Below are 25,395 nucleotides of genomic sequence, written 5' to 3' on the forward strand. Positions count from 1 at the left end.
AGATAACAGACTTCTCATGTAATGTTAGACTCCACTTGTGTCTGGTAGATGTTAGAACCCCTGAGTAGTCCCCACACTCTGAAAATGTTACAATTGGCAGCTTTATTTCTGAAGTGTACTAGCCACTTTCCTAGCTTTGATGTCTAGTCTTGATTTTTCTGGTGTTTGATTTCCATATGTTCAGTGCATTGTTGCTTAACAGAAGCATCCACTCCCAGTGCTAATTATGCTGTGATTAATATTCTGCTAATATCCATAAAACAAAACTGCAAAATGGGGAGCAGGAAATGACAACATTGATTCTCCTGAAATAATTCAGCAAATATACCCAGAAGCCATTGCTTAGGATGACATTCATCAGTATAGACTGGCCATTGTCTGGCAGTTTTACAGTATAACTAGTAAAAGTGCCACATGGAATGATGCTATTGCATTTAATGAGCTCTTTCTCTTCTGTACTGTTAAGACAATCCTACTCCACAATAAACATGCAGACTCTAAAATTACTGTACTGGTACATCTCTTCTGTCTCTCCGCTCCTCCAGAGCAGCATAGAAAACAGAGCAGCGGGGACTGCATTTCCTTGGGATTTAAGAGTTTGGTGCACAGTTAACTGTCTGTCATGGGAGTACTTAAGGAACCAGGGTATATGTGGGCAGGACTGTTCCAAAGGGAAGGGTTCCCCCTTCTCTGGTAGGCGGCAGTATTGCCCAAAGAGTGGGCAGCGCAGACTGTAAAGGAGCTGTGGCCAGTGATGTTCTGAAGTACAGTGCATCCCTTCTGCAAACAAAAACTGGCACGTAGTAGAAAACCTTAAGAGCATCTGGTAATGCCAGTCTAGTTATTGCTATTAACAACCATAGCAGTTTAAGGGCTTGTGTACATGAAAGTTGCATGAGCTTAAGATGTGTGATTTTAAAGCTAGTTAAACCTGTGCAGACTCCTGTGTAGATGCTCCTTGATTCTGGTTTGGTGTTAATTAGTTGGGAACAGGTTTGACCTAAACTGGAACGACAAACCGTTAAACTGAAACACGTGTCAGCACAGAGCTTTGCTGCACTAGTTTAACACTTTTTTTTTTTGGTAGTGCAACTTGTGCATGTAGACCAAGTTCAAGAGGAAACTAGCTGCCCAGGAAAACCTGCAGGCTTACAGCTGGGAGGAGACTGTTCAGTGGGAGAGAACCAGGCACCAATTCTAGCTAGAAGTAGGGGCTGAGTGAGAATTTACCATGTGTGAGGGAGTTGGGTGAGACATTACTGTCATGCTAACATCTGATTGAAAAAGGTAATAGTGTTGATGTAATAGACTTTGCAGGACAGTTGACTCGGTACTGTACAACATTGTGGGTAAGTTAGAGTGATACAAAATCAAAATGGCACACATTAAATGGATTGAAAACTCTCTCGCTAATAAGTAGGGTCCTGTGAGGATTGGTTCTTGGTGCTTTGCTGTTTATTTTTATCACTGACCTGGAAGAAAAAGCATTACTGATAATTTTACAGATGACACAAAAACAGGGAAGTGGTTTGGTAATAATAATGAAGAGGACATTGATAGTGTGTTCTGGATTGCTTTGTAAACTGGACACAAGCAAACTATGCATTTCAGCATAGCCAAATCTAAAGTCATACATCTAGGAACAAAGAACCAAGGCCATGCTTACAAGATGGGGGATTCTCCTAGGAAGCAAAGATTTGGGATCACAGTGGATAATCAGCTGAATATGAGGTCCCAGCATGATACTGTTGCCAAAAGGGCTGTGATCCTTGGATGTATAAAGGGGACTATAAGGCCTGGGCTACACTAGAAGGGGGGTTCGAACTAAGATACACAACTTCAGCTACGCAAATAGTATGGCTGAAGTCGAAGTATCTTAGTTCGACTTACCTGGCCGTCCTCACGGCAGCGAGTCGACTGCTACGGCTCCCCCGTCGAGGTGGAGTACAGGCGTCGATTCACCGATCCATTTATCGCGTCTAGATGAGACGCGATAAATCGATTACCTGATACATCGAACACTACCCGCCGGGGAAGGAGAAAGGGGAGAGGAGTTTAAAAGAGGCCTTGACATGATCCAATTGATGGATGAGGAAGACAAGTTTTGTAGTCACTAAGGGCCAGGTTTTAAAGGTATTTAGGTGCTTAATTCCTACTGAAATCAATGGCAGTTAGGTGCATAAGTCCCTTTGGGGATCAGGGCCTCAGTGCTGGCCTAACTCTCCCTCTGTTGACATCAAGGGGAGCTTTACCAGTGATTCCAATGGGAGCCGCCAAGCCAGTGTCGAGAGCTTTTACAAACTCCATCCTTCAGAGATGTCCCTGCACCTGTCACCTCTGCCTATGCTGCAGAAATTTGGAAGCTCCTGCTGCTATTTTAAGTGATTTCCCCTGCTCCCCTCCCACTACTCAGAGCACTTTGTGATGAATTTCTTCTTGTGGCTGCAGAGGTGACTCCTCAAGCTGCAGTAAACTTGAGCCAAGTTGTGTGATTGTACTCCTCTCCTGGCCGCAGCAGTGCACTGGGGAAATGGGGCTGTGGAAAGAAAAACACAATATCTTGGCTCTGACAGTCTCACAGCTTGGTGCTGAGTGCTATCACTGCTCAGCAAGAGTCAGTTTTAGCTTTGGTAAAAAGATCTAAAATCCTCATGCTCCTTTTAACTGTCACAGTAGCCTTCTAAGGCAAGGTGGTTTAACCTGTTACAGCTTATTGTTAGCTAGCTAAGGACACGTTTAATGCTGCTCCTGCAACGGAAATGCTAGGACCAAATAGGCTACTTCAAAGGGCTTAGTTTAACATTTGTTTTAAGCCTCAGCATCGGTGTCGTTTTGTGCATTTAAAACAGCTGTTCTGTTCCAGGCACAGCTCTCCCAAGGGAGGGGAACGTTGTGAAATGAGCTGTACATTGTGGTTCACAGTTTGGCTGCAGGATGCACACAGGCTCTCACATACCTGCGAGAACGGGAGCAGGGCAGGGCGAAGCGATGTCAGGGCTGAATACTGTAGGAAGCGTTCATTGCTAAGACACAGTTCAGGACCCCTGGCAGGAGGGAAGGGACCGCAGGAAGTCCCTGAAATGGAGGGGGATGGGAGGTGGGTCACAGAGAGCTTGTGGAGGGGAATGGAGGGCTGCAGGGACCCCTGGTGGGTGCAATGAGCCCACCTGACAAAAGGAACAAAGTGTGCGACCCCCCTGGTTGCTAAGATACAATCATTCAGCAACTGAAAATATCTCTTCCTCCTACAGGAAAAGCATTCAGCTACCTCCTTGCACACCCAGCTTCTGCCATTTGATCGGGCTGGGGGGGGGAGGGGAGGGGGAGGAGAGAGAGAGAGAGGAACTGGTGGTGCATTTGGTTAATACATTCCTGGAAACCTGAGTCCAAACTGAGATCCAGGAAGGGGAGGTTATTTGTGGTGCTTCTAGTGGTGTTTTGTCATGACCCTGCAACCAATGCATGGTTTGAGATTCCTGCTCAGGTGAGGGCATGACCGGAAAAGCGGCTGTGAAAGATCCCAGAGCACTCTTCGTAAGAGTTGGGGGGTTGACTTCAGAGGGTGTTTGCCTAACTACAGCCTGCAGAATGAAGGCCTGAGAGGTGCAGTTTCTTAAAGGCTTGTCTACACACATGAGTTGTACCACTCTAACTCCACTGGTAAAGGGATGCACCATCCCCCCAGGTACAGACACTATTATACTGGTACAAAGGTGCTTTATGCGGGTATTGCTAGTCCCGTACAGGAAGGGGACCAAGCCATTCTGGCATAAGGCCCCTTTATACTGGAGTTACTGCATCTACATTAGGAGGTGCACACCCTAACCAACATCGATCTACTGGTACAAAGCTGTGTAGACCAGGCCTAAGGAGCCGTTGCGTCTCCATGAGCATGTGCGTAACTTCCATTAGCTCAGAGGAGCCCTTCCCCTCAGCGCTGGTACGGATTTCCAGGACAGCAATAGTTACCTTATTAACTGCATCCGGCCAGTTCTGTGTTTCAAGGCAGAAGGCTGAATGCTTGGGATACACAGAGCCCCCTTTGCCCTCCAGCGAGCCATCCAGGAAATTTCCAGTGTAGAACTGGATTCCAGGCTGAGTGGTGTAAACCTCCATCGTCCTGCCACTAGGGGGATGGTGTGCTCTGTATAAAGAGATGCAGTTTTGTACCCAGGGAGCAAGAGGGGGAAGGAACAGAACCTGGAGAGCAGGGAAAGAGGTTTGGCTGAGAAGAACTGAGCAGCACTTCAGGACACAGTGCAAGACTCCCCTCTCTGTCCCAGCTTGCCCACAGGAACAGGGACATTAACGAGACGCCTGCTAGAGGAACCAGAAGAACAGCCTGCAGGTCATGCAGTTTTGTAGGGCACTTGGCCTCCCTGGCAATTAGTGCAGTCTAAATGCCCAAGCAATGAGGAGGCCAAGAAGACAAAGGGGTGGGCTGCTGACAGGAGGCTGATGGCAGTGGGTGGCCTATGGGACAGGAGTGGAGGGGATGGGAGCAGCAAGACAGGGCGTGGGGGAGGGAAAGGGCCATGCAATGCATTGACCAGGGAAGTGTGAGCCAGACAGAGTGAGTGGCAGGGAGCCAGGAAAAACAGGAGCCAGCAGGGCAAGGAGAGGGGAGAAGGATGGTCCAGTGGTCAGGGTGCTGGCCCGGTACTCAGGAGAGAGGTTCAACTCCCTGCCCAAGGCTCCCACTGTGACCTTAACAATTCAATCTCTCTGTGCCTCAGTTCCCCATCTGCAGCATGGGGATGGCAGCACGGCCCTGCCTCACAGGCCTCTTGTGAGGGGAAATACATTAAAGACTGGGAGGCTCAAATACTCTGGTAATGGGGGGCCTGTAGATGGAAGGCACAGAAAATTGGGATCTTCCTTCAGCGTCCCCAGTCGATGCCCTCTGTGCTGCAGGCACAACTGGTGCCAACCAGAAAGACCTGAAGCCAGGGAACCACCACTGCTTTACACAGCTGATGCAATCGAGTTCCCACCTTGCACAGTAGCGTCGAGCCTCCGACTGTTCCAGGCAGAAGTTATGGTCAAAGCCAGGGAGCTGAAACTTCTGCATGTGTCTTCCAAGCTCTACCGGCTTCCTCAGATCAAAAGCTGTGTCCTGCACCGGAGCCACCTCTCCTGGGGGGAAATAGCAGAGGGAGGCTCTCGGTGAGCAGACAGCCTGTCCTAGCAGCTCACAGAGAGGCTCCAGGAACCATAAAGAGAAGGACACTGCAGCTCTGAAATACTGAACTATGTCAGTGAATAACCCTGTGGTAGAAATAATAGAAATAAACGTAGGGCTAGACAGGACCTCAACAGGTCGTCTAGTCCAGTCCCCTGCACTGAGGCAGGACTAAGTCTTACAGACCATCCCTGACAGGTGTTTGTCTAACTAACCCATTCTTAAAATCCTCCAACAACAGAGAGTCCACAACCTGCCTAGGTAATTTGTTCCAGTGCTTAACCACTCTCACAGATAGGAAGTTTTTCCTAATGTCCAACCTAAATCTCCCTTGCTGCAATTTAAGCCCATTGCTTCTTGTCCTATCCTCAGTGGTTAAGGAGAAAAATTTATCACCCTCCTCCTTGTGACAACCTTGTACTTACTTGAAGACTGTTATGCCCCATATTGTATTACCAACTCAGCAAAGCAATTAAGCACATTCATATCTTTACATTCCTGGGACTACTCTTGTGCTTAGAGTTAAGCATGTGCTTGAGTGTTTTATTAATTATTATTATTATTATTAACAACACTGTAGCACCTAGGAGCCCCATCGTGGGACAGGTCCCCCTGCATTAGGTGCTGTGCGAACACAGAACACAACAAGAACAGGAGAACTTGTTGCACCTTAGAGACTAACACATTTATTTCAGCATAAAATGTGTTAGTCTCTAAGGTGCCACAAGTACTCCTGTTCTTTTTGCGGATACAGACTAACATGGCTGCTACTCTGAAACAGAACACAATGACAGTTCCTGTCCCAAAGAACTGATGTTCTAAGTAGTGAATCTGCTGAATCAGAGTCTTACAATCTGGGTGTTTTTAGAACTCCTTAGACAACTTTTTAAAGTGAGCATTTCATGCTGCAGTAAAGTGGATAGCCTGAGAGATGGAAGCCCTTTGCTTAATGACAGAACAAGTTCCTGTACAGGCACTGGCTGTGCAGACTTCCCCTCAGGACAGAGCCAATACGGCTCAACCTGGCACCGAAGGGACCACTTATAGGGATGACAGACGTCTCCCATTGACTCCTTGGTGCTTTCATTAGCGACGCCAACAAGGACGTGCAGGAGGGTTCTGTGCTGCCCCCAGGGACCGAGCTCACAGGCTAATTTCATGCAGATCAACAATTGGGTATCAGAATGGCACAATCAGCCCCTAATGCAGTCATTGTTTCACATCCTGCTGTGCTAAACATCACCCAGCTATGGATAACAGCTGGCCAAACATGCAAGGCTTTACACACAGCACAAAAGCATTTCCCGGCATTTTCTGCACGTCTGTGAACACCTCACCCAATTACTTCCAAAGCCGCAGGGGATGTTCCAGGCATCGCTAGGCAGAACCCTATTAATCTGGGGAGAAATTGGAAAATGAGGAGGGGGAAGGAGACGCACAGGGAGCCCTTGCCACTGATTAGCAAAGCCACAGCTTTAAGCACTGTGCAGTTGTCTAGAGCTGGCTGATGGCCCTGCCAGCATGACCATAACACTAACGCATGCTGCCCCATGTTGACACCCTGAACCACTGGCCTCCTGGACAGACTGGTGAGGGGAATGAGGGTGTGCACACAGCTCCTGTCCTGGGGGTGGGGAGAATGGGGAGCACACCCAACTCCTGGCAGGGTGGCTGGGAGGCTCTGGAATGTGGGGAGAAAAGAAACGGGGGCACACAGAGCTGCAGGGAACCCCTGAAACAGAGGCACTTGGTGGGTGGCCCACAGGGAGCTTGGGGGGAGAATGGGGGCCTGCACCGAGCTCAGCCCACAGAAGCTATGGAGTGTGCAACCCTCTTGTTACACGGCCAGATTCACAGGGGTTGTTCCCTCTCATTGACGTTTGGACGTTTGCCTGCGTGAGAACCTCAGGATTTGGGCCAGGGCTGTTAGACATTCCCGACGTCAGATCCACTCCAATGTGATCTGCAAAGTGACAAAGCTTGTGAGGGCAGGGGCCTCTGTTCAAGAAACACCAGCAGTGCAGAGCTGGCAGAAGCAGCGTCCCCCTCGGCATTGCTGCATTGTGACACCACACGATCAACAGGCACTGTTCCCTCCACACCCGTCTGCTTGAGACACCATTAATCTGGTGACAGGGTTCAGCTGAGCAGCAGATTCAGGCATCACCAGCTCTTTCAAAACGCAGCCTTCACCAGGGCGCTGCAGGGGGCGCTGCTGGCTGAGGTGAGCCGGCTGACGCTGCTGAGCTGCGGCCATCGGAGCCAGGCAGCATGCCCCGCTTTGAAGCTTTATAGTAAGAAATGGAGCAAGTGAGGAACCACAGCCAACTGCAAGGACGGCAAAAGATCACTTCGCTTGCAGCGCACTGTGTATGCAAACGCGAGAGAGCTGCTACGCATGCAAGGGACGAGGCACAGTCTGAACGCTGGGCTCAGTGTTACTGCGTGGTGGGCCACTTCGGCAGCCTCTCGGAGTCTAAAAAGCGGGAGAGAGACAGAGAGGAGAGAAAAATGGAAGAGACAAAGACTTAGTAAAAGAAGAAGGCAATTAAGGCCGTGTCCACAATACAGAGCCAATGCCGGCAGAACCTCCAGTACAGACAGCTACGCTGACAGGAGTTTTTCTGATGGCATAGGAACACCACCTTCCTGACCAACGTTACCAGAGGGCTTCTGGCTGCACAGCTGTCAGTACAGCTGCTCTGTCTGGTGGGCTTTGCCAGCTTGTAGCTAGGAGGTGAGGTATCTTTCACACTTCTAACCGACCTAGCTGTGCCACTGTAAATTCTGGCCCAAGTAGCAGTGTGCATGGCTGAGGAAGGAGCTGCTGCACCTACAGCTGGGCAGGGAGATCAATGGGCTGTTCTCTAGGGTATCTTGCAGAAACTCCCAGCAAAAAAAGAACTGATCCAGGTTTATTCTTGAGAGGGAAATCTTCTCCTGCGGGCTCACTAACTTCACCCATTTTTCATGCACTTAAAGAGAGGAGAGGGAATCTTGGTCTTTTTACATACACCCTCCCAAACCCCAGGATGAACACACCAACCCCTCCCCACCGCCACTCTGGATGGAGAGACATACCTATACCCATTTCACACCCCGGATAAATGGAGGCACTCTCACCCAGCCTCACACCCCCACGCTCTAGGCAGACATACACAATGCAACCCCCTGGCCAGAGAGATGCTCACAACCCCTGATCAATACAACACTGGTTACACTCAGTTCAGATTTATCAAGTTTCCTTCACAACCCTAAAGGCTAGAAACCCACTCTTCCTTTTATGTGAAGGCTGCGATTCTGCAGAAGCTCAGAACAACCAGGACAACTCCCTACTCCCCTGGGGCTAGGGTACTGAAAATGGTATTGAAATTACAAGCGATTACTTTAGGTTCCAAGAGGTTTCCTGGTCTTACTGGCATGTTAGGGGGCTCAGAGGGAAGTGTGCCATCTGGGTCTTCAGCAGTCAGCATGCAGTGACCCAGCCTAAAGTAGGATGAACTGTGCTTCTCGGCCTGAGGGAGCAGCCTGCTTGGTCTCTCGCTCCATTTGGCGGGTGTGTGTGAGATTTCTGGATTCTAAGAAATGAAGTCGTGTTACGTTGCAGCCTTTCAGACAGAGTGTAAATGGTTTCCGCACCCGAACGCCCTGTTTATAGTCCCTGACGATAGCAGACGGGATTTAAAACGTTAAGACATGAGGCAGCAAGTCAGCATGAAGTGCACGCAACATTCTCCAGCTCCCCACACTTGTAGAGTAAAGCCAGGCCTGGTCTGATGTTCTGCAGTTCTCTTCTGTTATCACAGAAGGCCCCTAGAGCAACACTCCTGGAAGAAGTCGAAAGATGCTAACATGCAAGCACACCTGCTTCAACAAGGCGACTGCTGTATGTGGTTTCTCTAGATAGAAGCTCTAAGAAACAGCAATCTTAGAACTGGTTACTGAAAACAGCAGTTGGCTCTCTCAACAAGCAACGCGCTGCTCGCACTAAGGAAGAGCACGTGGGATTTTTCTAAACTCAGTCAACAGTAAAATACTTAAGCGGATGGAACAGCTACTTCCTCCCTCCTCCTCCTGGTACCGCAAACACACATTGACGCTCAGAATCAAGTCATTTTGCTTCAAAACAAGGCAAATTTGATATAAAAACTTCCAGGGCTGACTCAGAGACATGCCTTTTAGGAGCGAGCCGTGTTCAATAGCAAAGCTGTTCTCATGGCCCTGTTGCACTGGTTTCACACGGTGCAGATTCAGTGTGCAGGCATGGCTACCTAACTAACGGGATGATCCAGTGCTCAGTGAAACATCTCCATTGCCTTTGGCTAGAGTCCTATCAATAGCACCTCTAGGAGTGAACTGGGCCCCAAGGCCTATCACAAAAGATCTGAACAGCAAAGCCAACAAGAGCTTCTGGTAACTGTTCAGTCCAACACTTCCCAACGAGCACACGGATTTCAGGGTGCCTCAGACTTTGGGAACCAGCTTGTGACACCGAGGGCTGTTTTTTCCAAGGCGCTGAGTACCCACAGGCTTCCATTAACTTTGACAGGAGTTGTGGGGGGACAGACCCTCTGAAAGTTTGGCCCCCAGGATCTCAGATTGGGTACCCAAAAACTGAGACATGCAAAATCAGTAGCCACTTTTCAAATGCTCTAGCCTTAGGGAGCTAACCTTCTGAAAGCGAGGGCCTGATTCTCCACCCACTCCCCCAGGTGTAATGCCATTGACCTCACTGGTGTTATTTCACATTCGGAGCACTGCGAGTCTGGTCTGTCTTTACCCCAGTGTTGTTTTACGCTCTGCACTACAATGGGAAATTCTGCTTTGGTGGGGATCCCAGCAGAAAATGCTGCACCCCCTCAGACCCAGAGCTGCTTCAATGTCACAGGTCTATGGGAACCATCGAAAAGCTCTATGCTGAATCTTGCATTTTGTCCCTTTGCTCACACTGCCTCCCTCCAAGGTGGCTGTGATCCCGGTAACCACAGTGCGCTTTCTCTTCTCAGACGAGCAAACTTGTGACAACTTTGCAGCACAAGAACTTCCTTCCAGCGCTAGAAGATGACAAACTGCTCCCTTTCTCTGGGCCTTTCTACTCCACATCACGCTGCTCAGTGTCAGGGCCACATCCAAAGCCTATTGAATTCAATGGGAGTCTTCCCACATACTTCAGTGGGGTCTGGCTCAGGCCCTCAGTCAGAAGGGAGAAGGCCTATCACTAAGTGAGCAGCTCCCTCCCTCACTTCCCTGGAGGCTAAGCCTGCCATGCCACAAGGTCTGGGATCTCCAGCGCTCCAGTGACTGATACACTGAGAGTCTGCATGTTTTCCCACAAAGTGCAAACATGCATTCTGCCTGGGCCCCTTTAGCTCAGATTAAAGAGATAACCAAACAAGGAGAGGTGTGAGGTGCACAGCCGTAACAGCTTGTGAGACCTGCGTGAGAGCCAGTTCCCAACACAAAGGGCTATTGGTGTTATTGGTGGTGTCTCTTTCCCTTCTCCCACAGTCACAAGAGGCAGGGTGACCTGGGGCAAGCCACTTCCCCTCTGTCTCTCTCCCCAGCTGTAAGTTAGGGATAATCTCCAGGCCAATCCTCATAAGCCTCAAGTGCCACATCCTCTAACCACCCTGCTCAATTCCACCACTGTCAGCTCTTGCCTCTTTCCAGCAGGAGTAGCTGCTGCAAGCCGCCCGAGACCTGCACCTCCTGACTTGTGCCTGTGTGAACCATGCTCCGTTCTCATGCACCGAAGCGGATACAAGCCCACTCACTCTTAGTCACATCCCACAACCACTTCCTCCACATCCCTTCACTCCACTGCTTCCGAGAGCTCCTGTAGCTGGGTGTCCTGCATCATGGCAGCATAACATGCCTCCACCACGCGGCAAACCGGACGACAAATAGTTTGGAACAAGAGACAATGATCTCCTAAAGTAGGCTGGAAAGATAACTGAGACCAAGCCATGATGTAAACTTCTACTGAAAGGAAAGAGAAGAGGAAGAACACTGAGGCCCTCTGATCTGAGCTTTTTAGCATAGACAGAGCAGATCTTCAGGCCCCCGTCCAACTGATTGGTGCTTCTCAGACAGGAAAATTAGAAAGCTCCCCTTATGGGTAGATTACCCTACTGTAGGAGAGTCCCTGTGTGGCATATAAAGTAGGTGTAGCCAGCTCTGACTACCTGTTCCAGCATCCCCTTAGGCACGGGGGTGGGCCAGAAGCATCTTGGACTCTGGTGATCCTTGGTAGAATGGTCCCTATGGGAACATTATTGCTGGCATAATTTAGAGCAGCCCCGAGATTGATGTAAATTCCACCAGAGACAAACTACTGCCTAGCCAGTCAGTCAGTCATGACTGGGGCTTGGGCAGTCATACCTAGTGGTCAGAGCAGTGGCAGTCAGAGGCGAGGAACAGCTCTGAAAGTCAGTACTGGAGTCCCAGAGCAATCCAAGAGGAATGTCCACCATTACAGCCAACAGAGGAGTCCATCTTGTTGTACAGACACTTCCTGGTCTCCTCCTCCTGAGGCAGTACTTCCTGTGGTATTTATTTCTACAGGGTCTATACAGTAATGCATGCAGCCCTACCATTGCTGCGGGTATGCATCTGCCCTCCTGCAGACCCAGGTTCCTGTCCTGTCCTGCAGAACTTCACAGCCCCAGGATTAGGGGAACAGGGATGTTGCCTACAGCCACCTTTCCCCACTCCCTCTGTGTCCTGAACAGCTTAGCTGGCCCCCAGGATCTGGCCCATGGTTCTCAAAGAGTTGCTAGATATTTGTCACTCCAATGGTGAGCACAAACTGACCTTGGCTGCCATTGATTTCCTCCATCTCCTTATTGCTATGCAGAACACACACAGTGATTAGTTGATTGGGGAAATGCATGAGGGCCAAGGCTGGATGAGTGCCACCTCCAACTGCAGCTAGTTATTTTAGAAACATAAAATTATCTAGGCTGACTCAGGATCTAACTTCATATTTTCTCTGTGGTTGAGTTTCCCAGCACCCAGCATTTTCATGAACATGCTGGTATTGTGCAGTACTTTCGATCACACAATCACCAGCATTTCCCCATCTCCTGATGACAGCTCATGGTTTACCCTCAAGCACCATCGGTGTACCAGTCACAAGCTGGCTATGAATAGAGCTGGATCTGCGCACGTGGCTGTGTGGTGTCACTGACTGCTTCAATGAGGCAATGGCTATTGCAGATCACTTGGCTTTGCTATAAATCACTAGCAGCTGCTAGACTGCGGCCTTATGTGATCACACAGTGAGTGTGTTGGAGTGCAGGAGCTCCCACCAGAGAGGCAGGGAGTGGGCAGAGCCGTGACTCCATCCCTAACCACCAATCAGCAGAGATGGCTAGCCATGTGGGGAGCACTCCTTAAAGAGATACAGCAGTTTATGCACCCCTCACACTCTGGAGGACCATGGAACTCTGGGTCACAAGACTGGGCCTTACAGGCATCATCAAACCCTCTGAAATTAACAAGAAACTTCTGAATGGGTTTGTTCTGCACCTCAAGAGTTATACCCACATGGCAACGAATACTGCCAAGGGCCATGTAACCAAGGAAAGGTGTAGGGAGAATAACAGACCAAACTCCACCAGGACTGTGGGTGGAATTAAACATGTCTCACGTGCTGCATTCAGAGTACAGAGCAGGCTACTCATGGCAGATCAAACCAGGGGGCTCCAGCATGCACTCTGTACCCCATCAGGCCTACCATACTCTTACATTATTAGTATTTAAGTACTATAACAAGTGACAATCACTCTTTAGGAGCCCTAACACACACACTTCAGCACATAAATAGGTGATCACTGGAAACATATTGATAAATAAATGCAAATGGAAGACGTAGAGAGAAGCTAGAGAAGAATGTAATAGTGACCTGATGTGCTAATAATAAAGCCTGTAGAGAGGACAAGGTCACAGAGTGTCATCTCTCCACTTCTAGTGGACCTTAAGAATTGTTTGAGCCCAAAACATTCAAACCCATTAACAAAGAGTTATAAGTTATGGGGAGATTTTCAGAGGCACAGATGGGAGTTCGGTGCCTAGCTCCCCTTTGAAAATCATCCCCTTCTTCACAGTCACACAGGGCCATCATTCCCCACTCCCTGCACACACCTTTACAAGAAGAAACAATACTACAGAGCAGGTGTCAAATGCTGCCAAAAATACTAGATGGATATTCTGTGTTTGGTGGGTGAGGTGGAGGTTGTGCATACCTTTAAGACCATTTTGTGTGGGGCTGTGTTTTTTTTTTTTTAGCACAAGTAAACACCTGAGTAAAACAGTTTCTCTCTTTAAAGTGACTCTTCCTCCACTCAGCACAGTCCTTGACAATAGGAACTGATGCAAGCCACATGCTGCCTGCCAGATTTGGAAGCATAGATGTAAGTGACAGGTAGCGGGAGATCAGGGCCACGGATCACAGCCATCGGTTCTCTGGTGCAGTGCTGCCGGCTGTGATCAAGTTTTGTATGAACTATTTTCCTGGCAAATGACAGATTTTTATTTGCTTGGATTTATCGCCAATGCGGGTAACTTTGAATGGAAAGACAAACTTCCCATCAAACAGTTAATCTTTTTGTTGCTCTGAAGTCTCGGTTTGGGGACATTTCTCTTCTCACATCAGCAGTCACAGCCTCACCTCGTTGCCGACAGCCCTGACTTTTCGGATCTACTCATTTTGAACTCATCAGTTGCTCTGCACCAGTTCTTCTTTGCAAATGCTCAGAATCACTCTTTATCTTACAAGTCATGCATTTTTGTGGCTTTCGATCCGATCTAACTGTAGAATTCTACTGAATACATTAGAGTGGAGGAAGAATCACTTTAAAAAGAGAAGCTGTTTTATTTAGGTGTCTACTTATGCTAAAAAAAGAGACAGTCCCACACAAAATGGTTTTTACAATATACACAACCTCCGCCTAACCCACTAAGCACAGAATATCCATCTATTTTTTTGCCTTAATGGATTCATTTATCCAAAATGTTAAAAGGCAAATAGATACAGAAAACAAGAATATCAAGCCAAGGCACAATTAAAAACTTAAATAACCAGCCAGGTAATTGCTAACTTTCAAGAACAGATGTTACTTAAAATACATGAGCATCCATTGAAACATTACACTAAGGTCCCAATTCAGCAAGGTAAGTGCCTTGTACTTAGCATGGGCTTAACTCTAAGCATGTCATCAGTCCCACTGAAGTCATCTTTTGCCATTTTGCATTCTGAAGCCCAGGGGAATACTGGTGTGCCTACATACAGTTTCTTGCTGAATTGGGTCCTGGATTTGGCGAAGATGCATGAGGAGTAATAATGCAGATTCACCTAGACCTACTCACACCCCCGCTCCCAGGTGCAAATCAATGTGACTTGCCCACAGCGGAGCCGGAAGGCATATGGTAATGCAGACTTGCAAAAACGTCAAGGAAATAAAACCTACTAGCTCCAGTAAAATTTTGCTAGCCGAGGCTTACCAGAAACACTAACGCACACAGCCCTCCCACCCTGCACACTCATACAGACATAGACACACACCCCTGGACAGACACACAGACACACCCTTCAGACCACCAGGTGGACAGAGGGACACACACAGACATCAAATCCTTGGGTGGACAAAGAGGACACACACACACGTCAGACCCCCTGGGTGGACAGAAGGACACACGCCCATCAGACCCTGGGATGGACAGAGGGACAGACAGACACACATACATGCATACACCTGTCAGACCCCTGGGCAGACAGAGGGGGACACTGACACACTTCACTCCAAACTTGATCTCATTCTCTCACATATCGTTCACACCAGGCACTCTCTCTCTCCCACAAGTGACAACCACGCCACCCTGCCATTCCATCACTGCTCACCCCTCCCCGCATGTCAGACATCCCAACTTTCCCTCATTCATCCCCCACGTGCCCACAACGCTGGGCCCCCTCCATTTCCTCCCACCCCCAGCTCATAAGTTCTCTGGTCTCTTCCACCTTAGCTGCACAAATGAATCAGTTTTCTGCTTCCCCCCACCCAATACGGTTAGCTCTTCAGTCGGGAGTAGCCGTCTCTGCCCTAGCTGGGCAGGGGCCTCCCCCCTGCTCCTCGGAGCTCACAAACAGTGCCAGCTCCCCAGTCCCTAGTGAGGCACTGGTGTTCTACTAGGACTGCTGGGATCTTTGGCTCCTGCCCATCCTAGGTCTTGGGAAGGGGCCTCTGCTGCTGGGTGGCAGGCGGGTATCAGGCCAGTCTGGGGAGCAGCTGGTACAGCAGGAGTCCTCTAGGTCTGGCCTCAGCTGGTGTCACAGGCACAGAGAACCCAGTAAATTTAATTCCCTCTCCCCCTCAACCAAGAGAAGCAAGGAGCCTGGACCACTCAGTCAGGGCCTTTGCAACTCCTTCTCCCTTCTCCATGTTGCTGCCCCTAGCCAGGTTGAGTGGTGCACCCCCTGCAGGCCTAACTGTGCACCCGAGATGGGTGCATCCTCACGGGCGAAAGCTGCAGCATGGCTTACCCTCGAGTCGGGTGTTTATGCTTGCAACAAAAACCCTAAGGCCTAGAAACATGGGCCCTGGCTCAACTCCAATTCACTTCAGCACAACTCCGCTGAAATCAACAGACTGACGGTGAAAGCCTGGAACAGGGAGACTTCCACACGGGGAAAGACCTCGCCAAAAACATTAAAGGATTCGCCTTTCCTCTGTTGTACACAGTTATCCAGACAGTGTGTGACCATCACCCACCAGCACTCATTGTATTTAAGTGTCTCTGAGGTTAGACATGGAAACCACCAGAGCCCTCCATTGAGGTTTAGCTGCCAGTGCTTTGCTGGCGCCAGGCCCACCGACAGCAATTCCAGGCCCCAGGGCAGAACAGTCAATGGGCACGGCCAGAGCTTCCACACGCCCACCCTGCTGCCTTCACCACTGCTGGTACCACCCCGCACACGCCTAGGAGCCCTGCGGCCCGCCCCGATGATTTAAAAGGGCCCGGAGCTCCCAGCCGCCGCTGCTGGTACCACCCCGCGCACGCCTAGGAGCCCTGCGGCCCGCCCCGATGATTTAAAAGGGCCCGGGGCTCCCAGCCGCCGCTGCTGGTAAGACCCCGCGCACGCCTAGGAGCCCTGCGGCCCGCCCCGATGATTTAAAAGGGCCCGGGGCTCCCAGCCGCCGCTGCTGGTACCACCCCGCACACGCCTAGGAGCCCTGCGGCCCGCCCCGATGATTTAAAAGGGCCCGGGGCTCCCAGCCGCCGCTGCTGGTACCACCCCGCGCACGCCTAGGAGCCCTGCGGCCCGCCCCGATGATTTAAAAGGGCCCGGGGCTCCCAGCCGCCGCTGCTGCCTCTGCCATGGGCCCTTTTAAATCACCTGGGCCCCTGGGCAATTCCCCCCGCTCCCCAAACAGTCCTGGCTGGCAGCAACAATTTGAGGAGAAAAACGCCACATTCTTCTCTCCCTGCTGTGGCACCCGACACTTCAGAGCCGCCTAGCTGCTTTGACATTTTACTTTTAAAATTGATTTGGGACCGATTCAAACTTATCAGCATTTGATTCATTCCTTTTTGAAAAAATTAATTTGCTCAGCACCAAGGCAGTCATTCATAATACAAGCTACCAGGCCTGCTCCTCGGCTGGTGTCAATTGGTGTAGCCCCAGTGAGACAACAATCGAGTTATGCTGATTTATGCTAGTTGAGGATCTGACCCATCACATGTGAAACAAAGCAATCAGACTGTACCTGGGATTCCCATCTTGTAATATAACCAGGCTTTGAGGGACAGATTATCCAGGCACAGTTTATAGGAATAGTAGGACCTCAAGATCACGTGGAAAACTTTGCTAGACAAGCATGAGTTAGCCAGACGTTGCAAGGGGAAGGAAAGGGGGAAAGGAACCAGGTCCTAGCACTAGGAGCTGCTCAGCTGGCAACAGCACAAGCAGCTGGGCTGGAGGAAGGAGGTGGGGATATCGGGGGGAGAAGGACATGAGAGGCAGCGGGAAGCAAGTCTCACAGGCTAGAGAGAGAGGCTTGCGTGGGCGTGGCTCGGGCTAGTGCGCTCAAAACAGCTGTGGGACTTTGGCCCTGTGGACTGGCCACGCAAGCTCAAGCCTAGAGGCCAGCGAGCCTGAGCCTCTGCCAGAGCTGCAGCGTCCGCACAACTGCTCTTAGCCTGCTAGGGCGAGCCTGTCTGCCCAGGCTGGGGGCTCGCTCCCACCCAGCTGCAACACAAACATACCCACAGGTACCGCAGACACCAAAAACCACAGGCAGAAAGGGTTTCGCTGGCTTCCCCTCCCCACTCATTTACACAATGGAAGTATGGAGACCCAGGATGCCCCGAGATGATCGGATGAAGTTACTCATACCTAGGTGTAGCAGAGTGAAGCCCCTCACCCTGGATTCCTCTCTGCAAACAGCCCTCCCACACTCTCATGGCAAGTTCAACCCTGTGTGCTTCATTTACAAGGTGCTATATGAAGGCTTGTTCCCCACAACATGAGGCTTTTCCCTTCTCCACAGACACATGATGGGGGAAGAGATCCTGGGCTTCTCTGGCCCTTCCTTCCAGCCTCCCCATTCCTGTCTCTCCAGTAACTGTCCTCTGATGACAAGCTGAATCACCCACCTTGTTTATTGGTTAATTACCACATTTATTTGCCCCATGTGGGAATGCTCACCACATGCCCAGAGTGGTGAGTCAGCCTGTGGCTACTCACACTGTGCTTTATCCACTGAGGAAAGTTACAGGAACCTATCAGTGGTTTGAATGTAAATCACCTTTCAAGGGTGCTAGATTTAAAAAAAGATAGAAACCCAGGAAGTTCTGAATTGAGCTCCCAAAATAGTCAAACCTCTGAAAGGAGAGAAATTCACAGTTAAGGCAGACAAATCCCCTTAACTCTGCCCCTGTGGTGAAAGCAACCTCTCAACTTTCTTCCTTGCATGTGACATATGGAAAATGTCCATCTCAGAACACATGGCTAAGAAATTCGTTTCACACCCACATCTCTGGAACAAAGCAGGATGATGTGTTACCTCACCAAGTGCTCTTTGTACAGCCTAGGCACATGAGCTCTTTAGACACGGAGCTAGTGTGTCGCTGTACAGAGGACATGTGACTCACTAGCTGGCATACACATGAGGTCAGAGAGCCCTCTCCTGTGCAATACATGGCAAAAAGTGTTAGACTTTTAGAATGCCACTGATCCCTCAGAACTTTGTCTGATCTCTTCAAATTTGATGGAAGGATCCCAGATGGGACCCAGATATAACCTCTCAGTGTGGAGACACATGGAGCTTTTGGGGGGATTTTAAATGGAGGCCAAACATCAGGCTCATCTGTTGAACCTCAGTTAACCATGGAGCAGGTACCAGCACCAAAATGAGGGCTACAAGGCCAAAGCAATCAGTCCCACCAGGGCTTAGGGAATCGCTCTCCAACTATGTTTGGGTGAGACAAGGGCCAGTTCTGTGCAAACTGCGGCGCTGCCTCACCCAAGGAGAGCTATTGTCATGTGGCTCTGGACTCCCTTTCGTGCTAACAGAAGGATCAAGCCATTACCTAATGGAATAAGAAACTTCACTTATGTTTAAGAATGACTTTCCTCACCTTAGAGCCAATCCTGCTCCCGCTGAGCTATGAAATCCCCTCCCCTCAAACAAATGCAATTCTCAAAGTCACCAACCAGTAGGGATCAGGGTGTCATCCACAGGCAAGTAAGAGTCTGCTTCTATGGAGACCATATGGTTGTAGATATCATGTGATCCCTAGGAGACAATGAAAGAAATGTTTACACTTACACTGTACCCCTTACATGCATCCAGGTACCTGTGCAGGGTGTTTTCCACTGGTAGTTATCAAACCACGTGGACACTGACCACAAACTCCAGCAGAGCCCATGTTACTGGATTGCAGCGTTCAAACGTTAGTGACTTTGAGCTTCCCTACAACTGGCACAGTCTCCACATTACCCAGTAAGCAGAGAGAGGTAAAAGCAACCCTCACAATCCCAAGGCTTTAATCCCACTCCACTGCTCATTACACTCACAGCCTTATCAATGCTCTAATCACAGTCAAGAACAGAATACTTGTCAGAATGATGGCTTTTATGTACTGGTACAGTGGGCATACTGAAAAGCTTGCCAACTGTACTGAGCCAGAAATTTCCACACCCACAGCACTCCCCTCCGTCTGCCTGTCCTGAACTTCCTTATTGCTTTTTCCCCTAGTGCCCGGAGGGAAGTTACTAGGGAAGGTACCATATAAAACCTAAGGTAGACACTTCCTTGGGGCCAGATCCTCAGAGGTATTTAGGCACCTAACTCCCACCGATTTTTTTTGAGGATCTGGGTCTTTGACTGAAAGCTTTCTGGTACAAGGACTGGTTTTTTTGTTCTGTGTTTATACCCTAAAAAAATTGCAAAATTTAAAAAAAAAGGCTAAGATGCAGGCAATTGTGGTTAAACATGTTATGCTTTTGTTTAGCAAAATCATTAAGTGTAAAAAAATAAAAGTAACTTAAAATTGAAAAAAAAAAATCCCCCAAATCTTTTTCCAAATCAGGCCAATCCTCGTAATGCTGAAACCATTAAATCTTTGCTGTAACAAAAAATCATCCATAAGTGTTCTTCAGTGTGCCGTTCTCTAATCTGGCCATTACAAAAACCAAACGGGTCATGGCATCTTACTATTAATTATCAAAAATTACATCAAGTAACTCTGGCTTGTGCAGCTGTTGTATCTAAAATGTCTAACCCAATTAAATCTGTAAATCCCAAAGCAAAATGTTTTTTTACCATTGATATTGCCAATGGCTATTGGTCAATACCTGTTTCTAAGAAAAGTCAACCTTTTCTAGCTTTCACAGTGAAGGGGGTTCACTTTCCAAGTCTTACCCCCAAAATTCCATAACAGCCCAGCTATCTTTCATGAACAAACAAAGCACATTCTGTCTAGGTTTTACAAACCATCAGTTTTATTTCAGTATGTAAATAACATTTGTTTAGCAACAAAAACTAAAATATATATATATATATATATATATATATATATATATCAAGTGCCTAAATAAGCTTTTACAAATCATCAAAAGAGCAAAACTAAAGTATAACCCAACAAAAGCTGCAAGCCATTTTGGCACTAAAGTAGATCAGAAGGTGTCAGGGTCACAAATGCTGCATGCTGTGGTTGGAAGTCTTTGTTCTAGAGGGCAAAAGTCCTTCTGGGCTGGAGAAGGAAGGTTTTCTTCTCTTGTGGTTGGTATTCTGGGTAAGTATGGGTCTGATCCTGCTTCCACTGAAGCAAATAGCAACCTGCAAACTCCCCCTTCCCCCAACTGAAATAGGAGCAAGATCAAGCCCTTAACTTATGTGTCACTTTCTAATCAACATAACAACTTCTCACACAGAGACACACACACTGCAGGTGTTATGTCTGCTCCATAAAATGTGCTTATGCTGCAAATTATATTTGTTTACTTGGCCTTATCATTAACCAATTAACTATACACTGATGATACACTGCAGTTGTTAAAACAATGGCATTGATATAGTTAAATTTCACAGAAATTCTAAAATCTCTCTTTCTATCTAGCATGTTTCAAAGAGCCTTGTTATCTAAGTGTAAGAATGTAACAATGCTATCAGAGGCAATCCTCACTGCACAGCAGTACTTGGGAGAATTATTTTCTATACCTTTGCCTTCAGGCCTGATTATAAATGTCATGAGAGCAAAATGTAATTGAGACGCAGCGTGGTCCACATGGCAGGGTACGGTGACTCAAGAGGCATGGGCTCTACTCCCAGCTCAGCTGTCGACTTGTTGGGTGACCTTAGACAATTCACTTTCCCTTTCTATGCCCTTGTTTTTCTCTCCTTCCAGCTGTTTTCTGTCTTGTCTGGTTAGACTGTGAGCCAGGACTCTCTCACTACATTTGTCTACAGCTCCTAGTGTGGGGGCCCTGATCTCAGCGGGGGCTCTAGGCACTAGTAGAATGAGGTCAGACCAAGGGACATGTCAGCACAGAGTGAAGTACCTATGACACGGGGATACACTTGCGTCACTGAAGCAGAGGTTATTTAACGCTTTGTTAGCTGGTTGGGTTGTTCTGGGTCTCCTGGCCCAGAAACAATGGGAAGTAGAAAAGAGTCATTTTCCCAAAAGCCATGAGCAGTGGTGACCCCAACAAGCTTCATTTTCTCTCAGAGTCAGGGAGCTTAAGGCCAGAAAAGACCAGGTGATCATCCAGTCTGCTCTGTACATCACAGGCCACTATCCTGTACGCAGTCCCTTCTGCACTTGCTTGGGAATCCAAACAGACTGAAAGAGTCACAGTAGCTTCTCCTGGTGCTAACTTAACTTCCCTGAGCAGGGCATGTCCCTAATTGCCCGGAAACCCCTTGCACTGGGCTTTTCTGACCACACACACCACGAATAGCCCCAGCATCTCCCTCCCTCATCCTGCCCCAGCTCACACATGGCTCTTGGGTCCCCTCCCCTCCCAATGTATTCAAGTGTTAGTTGTTCTGATGTTATAGCAAGCAGAGTAAGGTCATTGGACAACGTAGCTCATGAGAGAGTGACAAGGCATTTAGGTTAGTGAGATGAATTCAGCCAGGCTTCCAAAGCACGAGGAGTACCAAGGGTTATCATCTTACCTGGCCTGCTAGATTGAAGTAGGCATGGTTTGTCAGGCTAATAGGAGTAGTGCTGCTGCTTTGAGCTCGGTAGTTTATTGCTAGTTCCCCACCATCGAGTGTGTAGGTCACCCAGACTTTTAGTTCCCCAGGATACCCTTCCTCACCATCGGGGCTCGTTCTGGAGAAGCGTATGCCATTTAGCAGCACCTCCGGGGTCCAGAGAACCTGCAACAACCATTTTGTTGACATTCATTTCTCTACCTCCATTGAAAACCACATGCAAGATACTTGACATGGCTCCATTTCCAGAGGCAAACACATCTCTCAGAATTCTTGTTTACAGCCGCAGTGACACTGCGTTGTTAGACAGGAAGCTTCTTGGGGCAAGGGCCTTTTTTGTTCTGTGCTTGCACAGCGCCTACCACAATAAGGTCCTGATCCATGACTGAGGCTTCCAAGTGACACACTAATATAAATCATAATATTTTACTGAGTAACACCCTTCTCTTGTGCTACATGTTGGAATTAACACAGGAAGAAGAGGCTGCCGACCAGTATTATTTCCCACTTCCTCAAGGTCCTGTATATTTCAGATAAATAATCTAAAAACAAATTTATATTCTGCATTTTATCTAGAGGTCCTACAATTTACATTCAGGGATCACTTAGCCCACTCTTAGGGTGGGAGCTCCTCAGCTGCACAGTTTAAAATAGGAAGTGAAAACAAACACTGTATCCAACTGAAATGAGGGGGAGAAGTTGGAGGAACAGAACAACTAAAGCTGGAGTCCAATCAGAGCACTAGGGATAACTCTCAAACGCCTCTGATAAGTGTCACAGGATCTTTAGGGTACATCTACACTGCAAAAAAAAACACATGGCAGTGAGTCTCAGAGCCCAGGTAAACCGACTCGGGCTCACAGGGCTCAGGCAATGAGGCTAAAACCAGCCATGTAGATATTTCTGCTCAGGCTCGGAGACTCACACACACCCCTGCCAGGTTTCAGAGCCCAGGTTCCAGCCCAAGAGGCAATGTCCACCTTGCTATTTCAGCAATGCAGCATGAGCCCCACAAGCTAAGTCAGTTGACCTGCACTCAGACTCGCTGCCATGGGTCTTTTTTTGCAGTGTAGACATACCCAGAATGACCACAAACAGTTAGAATCACATCAGAAAGGTGCCATGCTCCTACGGCACCATGCGGAAGCACGGGTACGTGACCAACACAGAGCAAGGAATATCGTCTGTGCTGAAGCAAGTCCCTTGGAGTCACAACTAGGCCCAATCCTGCTTAGCTTGTGAGATGCAATGTACTCACAGCATGAGGCTCCAAGTCACATCTATGTTGCTTACCCCTTTCTTCCTCTTTTCCTTGCTTTCTTCTTTCATAGCACCATCACGCTGAGCTAGAGAGGCAGCACTGCAGCAAGCTTTCAGAGCTGCATTGTGATGAGAACTCTGGCACGCCACTTCTCATCTCTGTGTCCCTCACTCTACCTACCCTTCAAACAGGGATAATAAATACTTACCTGCCTTACAGTGCTAGCATGAGTATTAATTAATTCACACTTGGAAAGTGCTTTGAGCTCCATGGCAGGAAGGTGTTCTAAAAGGGGAAATCATAGGCAAATTATAATCCTATGTATTTGCGTTCTGGGTTTGGGTCAGGACGGCAAAGACTCTGGGATTTCCCCAGCTCTCTGGACACAAGGACAGGATCAATAACTAGTTGAATCGCAGTATTCTCATACCGCCTAGAATTTCATCCTCCAAGTTCCCTAGTCAGCTTCCTTCTAATCGGAATGAAGTTACATCAGCCTGCTCTCTATTTGCCATGGCTGAATGGACCTTCACGTGCTCTTCTCTTTGCAGATGTGCACGGTCTTGACCCAGACATGGAAATCAAATAATCAGGTCAATTGTAATGTGCCTTTCTGCAAGCGGGACTGCTACAAGCGCTGAGCCTGCCTTCTAAGCAGCTACACCACAGCAAGCACACAGAGAAGGAAGGAGGTAGACAAATCTAGCTAGTGGGAAATGAGAGTCCAATGTCACAGAGTGTAAAAATAGTTGCTGCAGTCAGTGGCTACTAACTCCTTGTCACATGGCAAGGATGTAATTGTATGTAATCCTGACCTATTTCATATAACTCAGACCAGGAAAGAAAGATTAGTTTCCTACCAGCTTTCTGGGGCGCCAAACATTATTTATCATGCGGTCTGTGTGGTAGGAGATGTAGTTGCAAAAATTACTGTTTCTCTCTCTCTTCTCCCAGCTGTCAGTTTAACAGCAGCACAGGACATTGTGTCCTGCTTGCGAAGCTGAATTTCTGTCCTGAAATCTCTTTACTCTTTAAAATAATCTTCAGAGAATGTTTAAAAGAAATAACCTACATGTTTAGAATAAGTACTACTGCATAATTACTATTGCAGCTAAGACTTCAGTGATGACATTTTCATTGTACAGTAGGAGAAACCATAGAAAAAAAAATGTTATGCATTTTTGGCCCACATCCTTCACTGATGTAAATGTGTAGTTCAGTGGAATTATGCAGATTTACCCCAGCTGAGGATCTGGCCTTTGGCTACACTGTGACTGCTTTGATAACATGACTATTTGGTAACATGACATCTACTGCACTGTGGTAACAGCACTTCTTGGGTGATTAAAGGCCTTCCTATTAGAGCCTGTACATACACACTAACTAGCTGAAGGGGGGATCTCATTGAAGTGACTATTCAAAGAAAGATCATTAAGGTTTTCTGGCCCCCAAAATCAGCATTCTATTCCCACAAAACTGACAATTTTTGTTGAACATTGCCCCCCAGGATTAAAAGAAAAGCACAAGCACACAAAACCCCACCAGCCATTAACAGCCATCCAAGCCCAGAATAGCAGCTTCATGGACAAAAACAACTGTCTGAGAGGATTTGCTATTAAATGTTCATATATTTCTACTTTGTTTTTTAAATTAAATATTTGGGTTTTTTCCATCCATGAAGGCTCTAAGGCAGCTGGAGTCCCATAGGTGCAGGAACTATGGGTGCAGGGGGTGCTGCATCACCCCCAGGTTTTGCACAAGATCCCGGCTGCCGGCCCCACACCCAGGGGCTCTGCTGCTGGCCCCAGTCCCGGCCGCTGGTGCCTCACCTGGAGTCTCGGCCACCAACCAGGGGTCCCATCCACCAGGCCCCGCACCCGGCCTGGCACACAGGGTCCAGGCTGCCAGCCCCATGGCTGGGGCTCCGCTCCTGACCCTGGCCTGGGATTCCGCACCCATCCCCAGCTTCTGCCCCCTTACCCTGTCTGCATCTCCCCCTCCTGAAGCCATAGCCCTGCTCCTGGCCCCAGCTCAAGGGGGCGGTGAGGGGCATAGACATGGGGGGGGGGGCATCTCAGTACCCCCACTCTAAAAACTGTTCCAGCACCACCGTGAAGCCCTAGGGAAATTGGGCTTGATCCTAAGAGGCGCTGAGTACTCTATTCCTGATTTAGCCGGGCACTTAAGCACATACTTAATTTCAAGCATATAAGTCGTCCTGCTGA

General features: G+C 48.5%; 1 protein-coding gene across 1 annotated transcript in view; it reads right to left on the minus strand.

The window, feature by feature from the left end:
• Positions 1 to 1,926: 1,926 nt before the first annotated feature.
• GALM (galactose mutarotase) overlaps positions 1,927 to 25,395 on the minus strand; it is a 65,570-nt gene continuing 42,101 nt past the window's right edge. Inside the window, exons 4-8 of the mRNA XM_039532072.1 lie at positions 21,868 to 22,074; positions 18,897 to 18,978; positions 4,995 to 5,136; positions 3,970 to 4,144; positions 1,927 to 2,536 (exon numbers count right to left, since the gene is read on the minus strand). Of these exons, the coding sequence (XP_039388006.1) occupies positions 2,459 to 2,536; positions 3,970 to 4,144; positions 4,995 to 5,136; positions 18,897 to 18,978; positions 21,868 to 22,074 (684 nt within the window). The 3' untranslated portion in view covers positions 1,927 to 2,458. The remainder of the gene's footprint in view (positions 2,537 to 3,969; positions 4,145 to 4,994; positions 5,137 to 18,896; positions 18,979 to 21,867; positions 22,075 to 25,395) is intronic.

Source organism: Mauremys reevesii, linkage group 3 (assembly GCF_016161935.1).
Source record: "Mauremys reevesii isolate NIE-2019 linkage group 3, ASM1616193v1, whole genome shotgun sequence".
Lineage (NCBI taxonomy): Eukaryota > Metazoa > Chordata > Testudines > Geoemydidae > Mauremys > Mauremys reevesii.